The sequence below is a fragment of the Ailuropoda melanoleuca genome, chromosome 1 (assembly GCF_002007445.2).
Source record: "Ailuropoda melanoleuca isolate Jingjing chromosome 1, ASM200744v2, whole genome shotgun sequence".
Classification (NCBI taxonomy): domain Eukaryota; kingdom Metazoa; phylum Chordata; class Mammalia; order Carnivora; family Ursidae; genus Ailuropoda; species Ailuropoda melanoleuca.
This window is the reverse complement of record NC_048218.1, coordinates 160314209-160329032: the sequence shown is the minus strand read 5'-3', so window position 1 is coordinate 160329032 and position 14824 is coordinate 160314209. Positions and strand designations below refer to the sequence as shown.

The following is a 14824-nucleotide window of genomic DNA, read 5'->3' as shown; positions in this document are numbered from 1 at the left end:
CAATGAAAATGAAAAGTGGCAGTCCTTTTTAATTATGTTTACATGTTTATCCAGTCCTTTTTTCCAAGCAAATTCCTGGGGGTGGGCATTTAAATCATATCACAAATTATACTCCAGAAATCGGTGCTCTTTTGGGGCTCGTTGAGAAGTGACTGCTTTTATACATTGTGAGTTTCTGAGGATCAAAGGATATCTGGCCGGTTCTGATGTAACTTTTATGGAAAGTGTCTACCTACGTAGCAAGGCCAGCTCTCCTGTAGCCACCCTTGAAATCCATGGGCCACTTAGAACCTCGTCGTGGTGTCATCGACCCATGCTGCCTGTGGAGCTATGTCAGCAGCTCTCAGTGCAAATCATCTATTTCACCTTCACGACCTGCCACCGAGCGTGTGGAAATCATTTTCCTGGGTTTACTTACTTTTGCTGTTTCCGGTGCACACCTTTTGCTCTTGCTACACATATTCTTTTCTTCCCACATGCGTAGATATTTGCATATTCTTTGGAAAATGCTTTAGCATGTTTTGTGAAAATAAGAATAAATGGATGTCTTCATATTTTTATTTCCAACAATGCAATATTCTCTCTTAACCATTTGCACCTATTCTGCTAAGAAGTATCAAGGCAAAGAAGAAAACTCGGATGTTCCTTGTCGGAAACGTAAGGTCTTGCATCTCGTGTCCCAGTGGATTGCTCTCTACAAAGACTGGTTACATGAAGACGAACATTCAAAAATGTTCCTAAAGGTAATGTAAAACTTCGAGAGATTCTTTGATGCTGAATGACTGATTTTTTCAGTTATGTACTTCAGAAATCTCTTTTGTAGGTGGCAGTCATGCAGTTTTTTTGTCCTATTCAAGCTGTGACTCAGAATATTAATTTGTTTTGATTTTTGAGGCCTGATATTCTGTACATAGATAGAAATTTTTTTTTAATTGGAAATAAGTCATTTTGAAAAAAATGTAGGCGGCCAGTTTAACATTTGCTAATTTAAGGCTATTTTATGTAATTCATGGGAATTTTGATTACAGATGAAATAATTAAGGTAGATAAAACATATCTAAAAGCTTGACACTTGGGGCGCCTGAGTGGCTCAATCCTGCTTAAGCATCTGCTTTCGGCTCAGGGCGTGATCCCAGAGTCCTGGGATCGAGCCCCATATCAGGCTTCTCCGCTGGGAGCCTGCTTCTTCCTCTCCCCCTGCTTGTGTTCCCTCTCTCACTGGTTGTCTCTCTCTCTGTCAAATAAATAAATAAAATCTTCAAAATAAATAAATAAATAAAATAAAAACTTGACACTATTTAATATGTTGAGATGTATTCTGAGTTTGAACTAACCAGTTCCATATACACAATATTTGGATAAAACATTATTTATAATTTTAAAACTATATTAACAAGACATACATTATGAAAGTTTTTCATACCATGATGTATTTTGAGAATTTTAAGCAATAATAACTTGCAAAATGGGTACTAACATAGATTTACATTTGGAATTAGATAAACTGATGTATTTTTCTTTTTCTTTCTTTCTTTTCTTTCTTTCTTTCTTTCTTTCTTTCTTTTTTCTTTTCTTTTCTTTTCTTTTCTTTTCTTTTCTTTTCTTTTCTCTTCCCTCCCTCCTTCCTTCCTTCCTTCCTTCCTTCCTTCCTTCCTTCCTTCCTTCCCCTCTCTCTCTCTCTCCCTCCCTCCCTCCCTCCCCTCCATGCCCAGTGTGGAGCCCAATATGGAGCTTGAACTCACAACTCTGAGATCAAGACCTGAGCTGAGATCGAGGGTCAGATGCATAACCGACTGAGTCACCCAGTCACCTCTAGATAAACTGATATGTTTTTCTTTCTTTCTTTTTTTTTTTTTTTTTTTTTTTTTGATATGTTTTTCTAATCATCAACTGGCTGTAATACCTTTTGAACACAGATGATTCTATGGAGACAATATGTAGACAGTTGGATTCCCTCGGCCACCAAAACCATTTTAGCTATGCAGGTTAACACAGAGAAAGGGTAGAATGGAATTCGAGCAGGGAGCAGGTCTATTTCAGAATAGACAAGTGTTCAAACTGATTTGCCTTTCATGAAGGAATTCACTTTGATTTAAAAAATCAGGTGTTCTTTAGACATCCACTTAAAAACTGGCTTAACCAACTCTGTGCCTAAACTGTCATTTTCTTTCTTTTTTTTTTTTTAGGATTTTATTTATTTCTTTGAGAGGGAGAGAGCATGAGAGAGAGACAGCACAAGCAGGGGGGACAGCAAAGGTGGAGGCAGAGGCAGAAGCAGGCTCCCCACTGAGCAAGGAGCCTGACCCTCATGTGGGGCTCAATAGTCATGGAAATCTTGAGTTGCCTTCCAGGTGTCTCTGAGTTCCCAGCATTGACTACTTATGGTCCCTGAAAGCAGTGGGAGAGCCACGCAGTTGGGTGAGGGGTGAGGGGTGAGGGGTTAGGAGGTAGAATCCCACTTAGGATCTCACTGGTACCTGGTGTAACCCCCTGCATCATCCCATATGCCACCTATTCCCTCAGCAGGTTAACCACTGTGTGAGTCCTAATCCTTACAAAGTAGGCATTTCAGCCGCCATTTTCCTTTCTCCCCTGACCCCCCAGACCATATACAGGAATGTACTGGATGATGTCTATGAATATCCAATACTTGAAAAAGAATTGAAAGAATTTCAGAAGATACTTGGAATGCACCGTCGTCAGTGAGTATTTAACTTTCCATTATTACAATTAATACAAGAAAGCAGCCAATGTGATAGAATTCGAATGTCTTTCAAAGTTCATCTTGGACACTTTGAATCTGGGATCCCTTGATTCCTTAGCTTTTCTAGTAGTTAATTGTGTATTTTGTTTTTACATCAAAATGAATGAACACAAAATCAAGCTTACTGGCTATTTTTTTTAACACTGTTTGATACAGTAGAAACCAACTGAGCCATAAGAACCTGGATAAATAAAAACAACTCTTTAACAAGTTATTATTTAATTTTAAAAGTGTAAATATTTAACTTGTCACTTGGGGGGCTCATAGCTGTCTCTAATGGAATAGGAAAAGTTTTAGAAATAGGTTACAGCAAGTCATGAAGCATTTTTAAAGCTCCATTTTACAAATTCCCTGAGGTTTCTTTATCAATTTAGAAAGATTAAAGAAAACCATTTACTCCATGACTTTTGGCAGGTGTAAGTATCCCCGAGGTATCTGTCATTAGTCTTTCAGATTGCCAATACCTGACTTACCACTAACTCTCCTTATTAATGTTGGTGAATGAAAACACCAGGTCATTGTTCAGTTTTCAGATAAAGCTGCAAAATTAATCTGAAAGGAAAAACTGTCCTCTGATTTACAGTGTACTTTTGACTTAGTAAACATGAAATACATGTGTTGTCAAGTTGTGAGAAACTTCTATGAAGATTTCAGCAGTCCCAGAGGCACTCTCGTAGAAAATGTTAATTCAGGCCTTTCAGATGACTAATTTGAGACTTAAAGCCTGACCTAATTTTAGTAAAGAGAGATCCTTTTGCAAATTAAATGTCTATATAAATTAATTTTAGGGCGTAAATAAATCATGTGTCAGCTTTAGTCCTCAATCATGAAAATCACACATTTAGAAATTCAGAAATGAGATGCAGTTTAGGACAGTGTTAGATACAAATGTTGGGAATTTGGGTGATGTTCCTTCGTCATGGTCTACACCATAATAAGCTCTCAGTGCTGAAGACTAGTATGAAAACGGGAACAAATAAGTGAAACAGGAAAGAAAAAGAGAGAAAACCTTTACATCAAAATAATCCCCCACATAGAAGTTGGTCTCTGCCGTAAGGCAGACCTGCTCACTCTTGGGAAACCTTAATTCATGGTTTAATATATTTGAATGCATTCAGTACATTAATGGAACTTAATACATCCCGTTAAAAAAACAACATAAAATGGGAAATAATAGATTAAAATGAGAAAATGATATGGTATGACTCTTGCCTCTTTGGTAAAAGATTATGAGATATCTCTAGATTCTGGAAGAAGACTTGATCTGGGGACCTACAGAATGTCCCCTACTTCCGCCACACATGTAAACATTCTGGAAAAGAGGTGCCTTGGCTGACTTAACCATCAAATAACAATAATTTCACCCAAACCTCTCAGTATATGAGAAAGCTGAGAGTTTCTGTGCACTGAATAAGTCCAGTTCTTCCTTCAGCACTCACTTTCTGTGCCTAGCAAGTAAAATACACCTGTTGAGCAGTTAGCCTCTTTTCTTCCTTATTCAGTCGAAACCCAGAGCCCAATGTCGAGGGTGTTATACATAGTGACCTAATGAATACCAGCTTTTATCTTTCTGAGAAGCAAAAACCTCTGCCCATTGCCTGAAAATTAGTCTTCTGTGACAATCACTGCATTATTCTGGGTTTGGGACAAAGACTGATTTCTTGTCATTTCCCTTTCAGCACCGTAGATGAATATTCACCACAAAGGAAGGTGAGGCGGACCTTTCTCTATCCGTAATGGGGCCATCCAGTTTGGAGACCTTGCTTTGCCTCACTTGGCATTTCTTCATAATTAAAATGAATACTGCCTCAAGCCGACCGGGGCAGGCGGGGAAGCCTGGGGCTGTGGCTTAGGGCGCTTTGCTGCTCCACTTCGCTTTGCCCGTGCTGCACGAGACCAGATCGGGCGCTAGCCATGTGCCCTCGACTTGACATTCTGCATGTTTTTGGAATCTCAGAGTTTCCCCAGTGTTCCCAGACTGATATAAATTTGAATTTGAAACGTTGATGTAAAAAAAAGAAAAAAAAAAACACAGGCAAGATCTTGACTGCAGGGGTGAGGAAGTCTAGTGATAAGCAAAAGGTTTGTACTTTTCAACCCGACAGAAAGAAAAGGAGGAGTGTGTTTCCTATTCACCTGGAAGGGGAAATGCAAATTGAGATGTCAGGCACAAGTTTCGTAGAAGCTGATCTGTCGGGTGGTTAATCATAATGAATAATGGACTTATGTCCCTTAAGCAAGTCATTGTGCTGCAGCAGAAGCAGGCAACCGTCTTGAAGTTGCTTTATGCAAAAGCATGGCTAATGTTGGGTTGTCTCTCTCTAGAGAAGAATCTGTGGATGTTTGTAGTAGCCAGAGGTTCAGAATCATGCCAATACTCTCCAGCATGTTGCGGGGAATAATTATAGGAGCTTGTTGCCTGCGCCTGGCTTTGGCCAAGGTCTGTTACGTTGCTCAGAATCTCTATCTCCACATGCATTAATAGAGGCAACTCCCTATTTATTCCTCTAAAATTGGATGGGTGGATTTCATATTTAAAAAAAAAAGAAAGAAAGAAAAAGAAAGAGGAAAGAAAAATTGGCCAGCTCTTTTGGAACATGTTGTAAACAGCTATGGTTTTCCAAAGGGCAGGAATGCATTCATTCATTGTTCTCTTTCTCGCTTCTCACAGAATAAAGCCCTTTTCCACCAATTCAGTCTTAAGGAAAACTGGCTCCAGCATAGAGGAACTGTGACTGAAACAGAGGAAAGTGAGTATGATTTTAACAAGGGTTAGGGGTAGGTGGAGTAGCGGTTAATCACCTTCATTCTCCAGCACTAACACATCAGCCTGCCTTGGACCATTTCCAGTTGTCACACCCCTGTGACAAATATGTTCGCACCCAATATGATGGTCTTTATTTTCTTGCCTTGAGTGTTGCTGTTTTCTTGATCATACACCAGTGTGTCAGGGACCAAGGACATTTTTAATTTAGAAGGAAGGAAAGAAGACTTCGAAGAGCCTCTTTACTTTCTTGGGGAGAGGTGCAAAATTGCCTGGAAAGTACCACCTGTTCCTCTTGGCTGCTTTCTCCCTTGATCTGTCAGCCCATTGCCTGGGACTGGCTGGAAAGTCCACTAAAGCCAACGTACGGGGCTTTGGTGGGGTCAGTCCCTGAGATGTAGAGAAGAGACTCTTGGCGAGAATAGTGGAAAGAAGGAAGTGCAACTGAAATTCCCCGCAAGGCAAGGCTTTTCCCTTGGGCAGTGCCACATGCCCAGTCTGCCCACGGTCAGTGCTCCCCTCTGCTCCCTGGCAACAGGGCTGGGACCCACTCTGAAGAAGGCTGTTCGCACCGTATGGGGCGGGGGGGGGATCACTCTTTAGCCCCCTGAAGGTGTTGCCTTCTGTGTTACTACCTTGTAACAGAACAGGAAATGGTTTCCTCCTGTTTTCATAAAGGTCGAGCCAAGTGCAGAGCCTGGGGAGACATTCAACTATTGTGACTAGGAAACTTCTCTTTGAGCCCACCCCTCTGTATGTGCTGAAACCCTAAGTGTGAATGTTGCATGTCTGCTCAGCTTCTCACATACTTAAACAACAAAGTGTCACACTGATGCTTCTGCTACGTAGTGGTTGTGGGAGCTGGGAAAGAAATGCTCTTCCCTCCTAATTCCTTAGTTGCTGATCCTTCATGCTGATTTGTCTGACAGTTTAATTGGATAATTTCCCAAGCTGAGTTACAAACAGTATAAGTATTTCGAGACCGCTGGCCTCTTTTTGTTCATCAGTTTATTAAGCAGGTAGTAAACTGTCCTCATATTCAGTGGTTTGTGCACTGGATCTTGTCTTGCTCAAGAATTGTATTTTTCTGTGGAAGCAAAAAAGCTTTTTTTGCCTCTCATGTGTCTATTGACAATAAATAAAACAACCGTTTGTTAGAGGCTATTGTTTTAGTGACATACCCAACCAAACCAAGACCTTCCGGTGGCCTGTTCACTTTGAGGTTCCTACCTGTAAACTCCTAGTTTTTCTTTTGCTTCATTTGCCTTTCTGTGGAAACCATCCTGGGTTTATTTTTGTGGGGCCATTTAAATTGCATGTAAGCTTTCTCTAGGAACTACACTCCCCCTTTGTTTTTTATTTTTTGCAATACGGCAGAGAAGAATATCTAAATGTATTATCTTTTTGAAAGAGCTAGTATTTTATAATTCAAAGTAGCTGCTGTAAGAAACAATGTATCAGTTATGTAACAGTTTCTACTCTCAAATCATAAAGAAAATTTTTTCCAGGACCCCGAGTTACCCTGATAGTGATGATGTCCTAGTAATGATTATTTGCACTGCAGACAATAAAAAGGAAATTTAAAGGGCTAGAAATGTGGTTTCTGTTTGGAAACCAAACTCACCCCCATCTTGATCAGGGACATCGTTATTAAATGATCAAGACACTGAACACAAAAACCAGGGCAAACTGGCAGATTTTTTAGATAAGCTTATGAGAACTCTAATGGCAAAATGTGGTGTTCCTAATTGAGCCACTGTGACTGTCCAGAAATGGAGTGTAAAATAAAAATGTGTGAGTTAGATATCTTAATATAGTGCTTTGAGAAATGTCAGTAACCCTCCAAGAAGGGGCTCAGAGCCCCCCATTCCACTGTGCCGTGGTCAGGCCATCTCCACCATGAGCTCATGCTTTCGTGACATGGGTCTCTGATTACGGTTGGGAAGCCTACATCCTCGGCCTGCTCATTCACCAGCTTTATAACGTCTGTATCTCCTGTGTAGGCAAGCACACATTTCTATGTGGATGCCCTCAGGCACCCATGTGCAGACATAAATATGTAAATCGGGTTGCGTGCGTTTTATACTAAAGAGAGTAGGAAGGGGGATGCCTTCATTTGCAAAAGTCCATACCTCATGACCACAGCCCTCTGTTGACTAACAATTCTTGTGTTGTGTGCAGTTTTTTGCCACGTGTACATTACGGAGCACTCCTATGTCAGTGTGAAGGCAAAAGTTTCCAGTACCGCGCACGAGATCCTGAAGGTTGTGGCAGAAAAGATCCAACATGCGGAAGAAGATCTGGCCCTGGTGGCCGTCGCGTTCTCTGGGGGTAAGCTGTTTTCTGTCCTGGAATATTCATCTTGCACTGGATCACCTCTGAAAGGAGGAGAGCCGACATTTTTATAGAGTAAACGTGCGGCTTGTCCCTTCTGGGTCCGCAGCTGGATGACCACAGTAACAATAAGAAGCTGCCTCGCAGAGGCGTTTCCATGACAACAGCTGGATGCTGTTGGATCCTGAATTTCCTCCGCAAGAACCGAATAAAGGGCCATGCCAGTGTTTTGAAATATATTATAAAGCTTTTCATATTTTATACTCTAGATAAGCCTTCTATTTTCATGTTTAAATTAACTTGGGAAATTGCTAAAGGATGAAATTACTTTAGGAAGGAAAAAGAAAGACAGCCTTGAACTAGTCATATTGCTGGCTGACAGTTTAATACTTAAAAAAGACTCCCCGTTGAAGGAAATAAAAACTCCAATAAGCTGAAAGCTCGCAGGCAGCGTTCTTTCAGGTGGACGTGGGGAGTGAGGTCTGGTTACAGCTTTTCCTTCTACTGGGCCTTATTTATCCTCAGAGAATGGTTTATTGTCTGTTTTGAATAAGATCACACAGATTACAAGCTGACACTATTGATCTGCGTGACCTGAACAGACCCCTTCGTTTTCACTGGGGCCTGTCAGATCTCAATGTTGCTGGCCTCCTTTTTGGCTTACAATCTTTATTTAATATCTCATTAACCCTGAGAAAAATACAAAGAAAGTGACTTAGCATCAGTAGTTGAAAAATGGGAGTACTGTGTGAACTAATCAACCAGAGATGGGCGGGGGGGGGGCGCGGGAGCAGAAAACCTGCGTTCCTGTTTACCCTTTGTTATCATGCTAGGGGAAGGAGGAGATCAGGATTTAACTTGGTGTTAAAGCATTTCTGTGACAGAATCTTCTGTTGCTTTGTTACTCAGAAGCAGATGAAATGGTCCTATAAGCTAGTGGATTACATACGCAAACCGTATAGCCCTTCTCCCTGGGCCTAATGAGAGTCTCTCCTCCCTCTCAAGGGGCCCTAATTATGCATCCCATCAAAACATTATCTAGAGAAAAAGAGCAAAAGTGGGAGAAACATCTGGACTATATGAATTTTAATCAGAGAGTGTTGAATTTTTAATAAAATATTTAAAGCATTCCAGATAGATATGATAAATGTGTATTATATTAAATTTTAAGTTACCAAAAATATTAAATGATTCCAAACAATATTACACTTCATCAAAACCAACATTTGCCTCTCAAGACAGTACCGTTACAGAAAGTAGTCATTGGGTCCCTGTTCTGGAGGAAGAAGGACCCTAAGTGAACTTGGTAGCATGACTGAGACCCCTCTCCCTTGGGGCTGACTCAGAGTCAGCCCAGGGCCACACATGAATCTGGAAAGTAATGAGTAGCTGTTGTACTACCAATATCTATTTGATGGCCATGAAATACTGTTTTTACACTCTATTAAATTAGATTCATCAGGGAGGCCAATGTCATTCTAATGTGTATAGACTCATTGCTAATCTTCTCTAGAAATATCAGCTTATCTCTTGAATTATCCCACAGATTTGGAAATGTGCCATCATTTCCCATCAATTAGTACTTTTGTCTGTTAAGAACCTTTCCGCCTGTGGCTTAATATCCTCCAAGCAATAATGCTTAATGAAGAAAAAGAAGGAAAAAAACAGAGTTTAATGTATTCCTCGCTCTAGTTACCTAATTTTCAGTAAATAGTGTTTTGAATACCACTTCAAAATGAAGTGACAGTGAGGTCTACTCTTACTTTCTTTTTGTCAAAGTTTTAAAATGTTGCAAATGTTGTAGGTGGTGTGGATTTTTCTAAAAGGACTGGTACTGTTATCCTCATGGCTTTCAGTAGGTTTCTAGCTCTTTTATACCCAGAGCGGGTACAATGTATGTAGTAACAGAAACCTACCTACCTCGTTTATCAGAGCTTAAAATTCTATGAGCTTTTCTCTTAGAGAGTATAGTGACAAACCTGAAAATAAGAAAAAAAAACATTTCCCGGAAAATGGAAAAGTTACCGTCGGAAAGCCATGGTGGGGTGCCTGGGTGGCTCAGTCGGTTAAGTGGCTGCCTTCGGCTTAGGTCATGATTCCAGAGTCCTGGGATCAGTCCCGCATCTGCTAGGCAGGGAGTCTGCTTCTCCCTCTGCCTCTCCCCACTGCTTGTGTGCTCGAGCTCGCTCTCTGTCAAATAAATAAATAAAATCTTAAAAAGAAAGGGAGGTAGGGAGGAAGGAAGGAAGCCAGCCAGCCAGCCAGCATGGCATTTTATTCTGTAGCAAGGGCAAAATGGCTCTCACAAATTCCAGTGTAAGGTGGACATGGTCACACAGGCTTGCAAGAAATTGTAGCTAGAGAAAGAGGGAGAGGAGGTGGGAGAACTTCAGAGCCCAGCTGTGTGGGACCATTTACCACGTGTCAACAGCCTGACGTGAAAGTGCTATTGATCTTTATAATGCTGGGCCATAAAGAATATATTGGATTATCATTTGTGTACTCTGTATTAAGCAGAAATGTTCAAAACAAAATTTGGCCTTTGAACTGATTAAGTTATCTAGAAAAAGATACATGGAATATTGTATTCCCCAACCATGCTGGGTAACTAAAAGGCTGAATTAGAAGCTGATTATGTTACAGTGCAGTAAACTTGAGGATAAGTTTAGTCAGTTCCCATCTGCAATTTGTATTTAGGAGGAGGACATTTTTCTACAAAGAAGGCTATCGTGTTGTAAGAGAGCTCCAACGATGGTAGAAACGTGGCTGACGGACAGGAATAATTTGTAATAAGGGAAATAGAAGAATACATGAAAAATACTCGGCTTCTCCAGTAGTCAAGAAATTTAAAAAAAACTGAGATTCTATTTTTGGTTTTAGCTAAATAGCAGACTTACCACAAGAAATGATCAGTGTTGGTCAGTGTAAGAATTTGAAAGCAATTTGGCAATTTGTATCAAAAACTTGAAAAAAATATTCATTCCCCTTTGACCTAGTAATTCCATTACTGGGACTCTATTTTTAAAAATCATCTATGAGCAGCCAGAGATTTATGCATAAGGATGTTGACTTCAGCAGTGTATATTATGGCTGCTATAATAATAGATCCCATTTATCAAGCCCCTGTTATGTGCCAGACCCCGTGCTAGTGTTTACATATATCTTGCCATCTGATTGATATGACAAACACACTGAAAACTATTAAATTGGTCAAAGTAGAGGAAAGATTACATGGTGGTATAATGGACTGTTATGTAGCCAATTAAACATGACATACATAGTTAATATGACAAGTGGTTAAGTGCTTATAATAAAATCAGAATATAAACCATATATGGAATACCTGCAAATGTATATGTATATATGTATCCATACTAATTAGGAACGCCTATGTGTAAATAATTGCAATTATATGTATGCGTGGATGTTGTTTACACACATTTATGTCAAGATCAGAGCAAAAACATATTCAGATGTTACTAACATTACCATCCTATGGTTATCATACAGTGATGGGATTGCAAGTGAATTTTACTTTCTGCCCTAAACTGTTCTGTGTTCTAAAAAAATAACTAAATATATAAGAAGGAATTGCAAAGGCTTCCGCTTCATGGTTATTGAACAGTGTGGTCCATGGTCCCGTTTGTGCCATCGCATGGAGGATGCAGAACTGAATTAAATCTGCATTCTGTTTATTTAATAAAGAATAAATAAAATAAATAATAAAAAATAATAAATAGAAATATTTATTTTTCTTTGGCAGTTTTCACTCTTTAGATATACTGTGTATGCCTATGCTGTTCTTGTGTTCTAATTACTTTTTCTTTTTCTTTTTCTTTTTTTTTTAATGAAGAAAAGCATGAACTTCAGCCAAGTGACTTGGCCATCTCCAAATCCCTTGAAGCATCTGGTCGGATATATGTCTACCGAAAAGACCTAGCTGACACTTTGGTAAGGACTTTTAGCCTTTATTGAAACACAAATGGCAGACAAAGTTATATTTTTGTATGTTTTATAATGAATGTTAGAAAAACACATCAAACTACTTCCTCCTCTAGCCAGCAATACACTTGGCAAACCACACTGCCTTTGCAAATCAAAGACGGTACACCTTGGGGAACCTCAGCCTTTCTTAAATCAAACCCTGCTTCTCTCTGGGCCTCTGAAACAACGGATATGAGAGAAGTGACCCACCCTGTCCATTAATCTTAATTCTCTTCCTTCTTTTTTTTGGTGGATATGAGGAGATCTGGCTGAGCCATGTACCCTGTGCAGATTAGGGGGAAAGAGAGTCTGTCTTGTTTTGGTCTATTTGGTGCACTTTGATTGTACCATTCTCTGGAAGAAAGGGTCAATTATCAGCCTTCCCCATGTAAGATGGGCTCATAACAATGGTATATCGGATGCCAGTGAGGAGTAAGACTTTGAAGAAATGTAGAACCCATGCTGTAAGTTATTTTCATTTCAAATATAAGAACATTTACGCCTAAGCAGATGATACATCGTTCTTACTTTCCTAAGAACCTCAGCCTGTGTTTGCTCTCTGCATGGTGGGATCAGGCCTCAGCCCCATCATCTATAAAGAGCGGGCTTTGCCAGATCATGATGGTGTCATCTAGAGCCATGGTCCTGGTCTATTCAGGGAGCCGTCACTGGGATGGTTCTTTCTAGCTGACTCCTGTTGTATTTGTCATTGAGGAATGTATATGCCACATGGGTTCACCAAAACTGCTTATAATAAAAATATTTTATGTAAAATTATCTACAAGCATCAATCTACCAGAATACTAATCATTGTCATTGTTTGCACTTACTGCCAGACAGTTAGGTGCTGGGTAATTTACGTACAGTATCTCATCTAACATTGCCAGTAACCCTGTGACATTCAGAGAGGCTGAGTAAGGGAAGTGCTCGGACTCCAGGCCAATAATATTTTCCTCTGAAGCTCTTACACATTCCTTTCATTTGTATGTGATGAGGGAGCAAAGCAGAGGGAAACTTCCGTCTTACCTGGGCCCTTCTCCTTTGAGTGTCCATCAGCACGTCACGGGTTCTGTGTCTGTACATGCCATAATTCCATCAGGGAATGTGACAGACAGAATACCACACAGCATCCTCGAGTAAACAGTGAGACTGGCTTGACTTCAACCCTCCCTGTGGAGGAGGACAATCTGCCCTGTAGCTTCTGTGGAGCTCCTGGGTGACGGTGGAGACACACACTCTGTCTTCCTCGTGCTCCCCACAGACTTCCTGGCAGTTCCCTGGTGTGCACACCCAGAGCTCCTCCTACCATCGACCGGGGCCAGCTTCAGACGAGTAGATGGCAGACCTAATCAATGTTCTCGTGGAGTAAATGGGTGCTTTCAAGTACATTTCCAGATGAGCCGGTTGCCTTCCTGCCCTCAGATGTTTCCACCACCAACTCTGCAAACTGCTGGAGAGTCCCCTGTTGGAATCGTAGCGTTCAGTGTTTTATCTCCAAAAGATTTCATTTGAAATGGAATATTGTAAGGGCAGGATAGATAACATGTGGGACCACTAGCACCCGCTCCACTTAGATATGGAAGAGTTAATCTTCTCAGAAAGGGGGAATTAGAGCCCTGAGTGAATGGGTTAGAGAAATAGAAAGTGTTTGTTGGAGAGGGCCGTAGACAGCCTTGGATAACCAGAGGGCAGTACCAGGGCAAAGGTGCATTTAGGGAGAAAGCAGGGGGATAAAAAGCCAAGTGAAAATATCCTTACATCTCCAAATTAGTATGCAGAGATTTATGTTAGTTCCTAGCTCTTGGCTGTCCCACGGAATGCCTGCAGTGTAGTGGGCCATCTCTCTGGTTCCAGACTAATCAGGCTGTGAAAAACGTGGGCTTTCCCCCCACTCAGCATTTGCCCACGCATTCTTTCAGTCCGCCCTCATTGATCTCCCCCGTGTCCCACTCTCAGCTACAGGGACAATTTGTACCTTGCCTTGCACTGAAAAGAATCCAGTCTGTGGACAAGCTCTGGGAAGATCTTTTGTCATTTGTTTTTATTTTTGTTTTGTTTTTTTTTCCAAATTAGGAAACCTTTTCATAATAGTAAAACTTGTAAAATGCAAATAATTTTGCAGTTTTAAAATGGGAATTAATGTTTGGAACCTGAAATACTCCCTTCATCCTGTCATGTCAGTTATTTTTGCAAAGTCCCATTCTTTTTTTTTTTTTTCCAAGTCATTAACAATTTTAACATCATTAACTACTCAAATCCAACCCCTCAAATGGGAGAATTTTTTTTTGTTAAGTAAACGCTAAGCCAATGTGGGGCTCAAACTCACAACCCCATTATCATGTGCTCTAATGACTAAACCAGCCAGAATTTGTACTTTAATTAGAAAATATCAAATATTTTGAAAAGATGCCAGATAATTTTTAATAAATTAACAGTGACAAAGTATTTAAAGTTTTGGTGGCATTTAATAATTCCATGCCAGATTTTAAGGAAGTATTAGCAGACTCATACCTATTTGTGTAGGTAAAGCAGCAGATACTTAAAATAATCATCTGCCATGGTGTATAAATGAAGTAACCTTTTTTTTTTTATTTCTTGTTTAAATTTTTATCACTTTCCACAGGCATTTTAATAAAATTTGTAAATGTGTGTCTGGGATGAGGCTTGTTAAACGTATTTCCTGTAAAAGCCGTGTCTGTCTTTATTGAAGTGCACCATGACATTTCTTTTGTTTGTTTTTATGCTAACCTGCTGGCACATTAATTCTTACCAGAAGCCAAAGTGATTTCAGGGCTTTCGCTTTCATTATGCTGTCTGCTGGGGCAGTGTTTTATAATCAGATTTGTGGATGCGTGTGTGTGTGTGTGTGTGTGTGTGTGTGTGTGTGTCGGGGAGGGGCAGGCTAACTCAGTGAAGTATCATTGATCACATTCTACTGTTTCCAAGGCTGTTTTCCAAATTGGTTGTAACTCAACGAA

The 14824-nt window shown here is 40.3% G+C and overlaps 1 protein-coding gene across 4 annotated transcripts in view; it reads left to right on the top strand.

Moving 5' to 3' along the window:
• Positions 1-14824, top strand: part of RAPGEF5 (Rap guanine nucleotide exchange factor 5) — a 188933-nt gene that overhangs the window by 149453 nt on the left and 24656 nt on the right. For all 4 annotated transcript variants that reach the window (XM_034669071.1, XM_034669058.1, XM_034669076.1 and 1 more), the window contains 6 exons: positions 599-743; positions 2605-2702; positions 4444-4474; positions 5436-5514; positions 7710-7859; positions 11716-11813. In XM_034669071.1, the coding sequence (XP_034524962.1) occupies positions 599-743; positions 2605-2702; positions 4444-4474; positions 5436-5514; positions 7710-7859; positions 11716-11813 (601 nt within the window). The remainder of the gene's footprint in view (positions 1-598; positions 744-2604; positions 2703-4443; positions 4475-5435; positions 5515-7709; positions 7860-11715; positions 11814-14824) is intronic.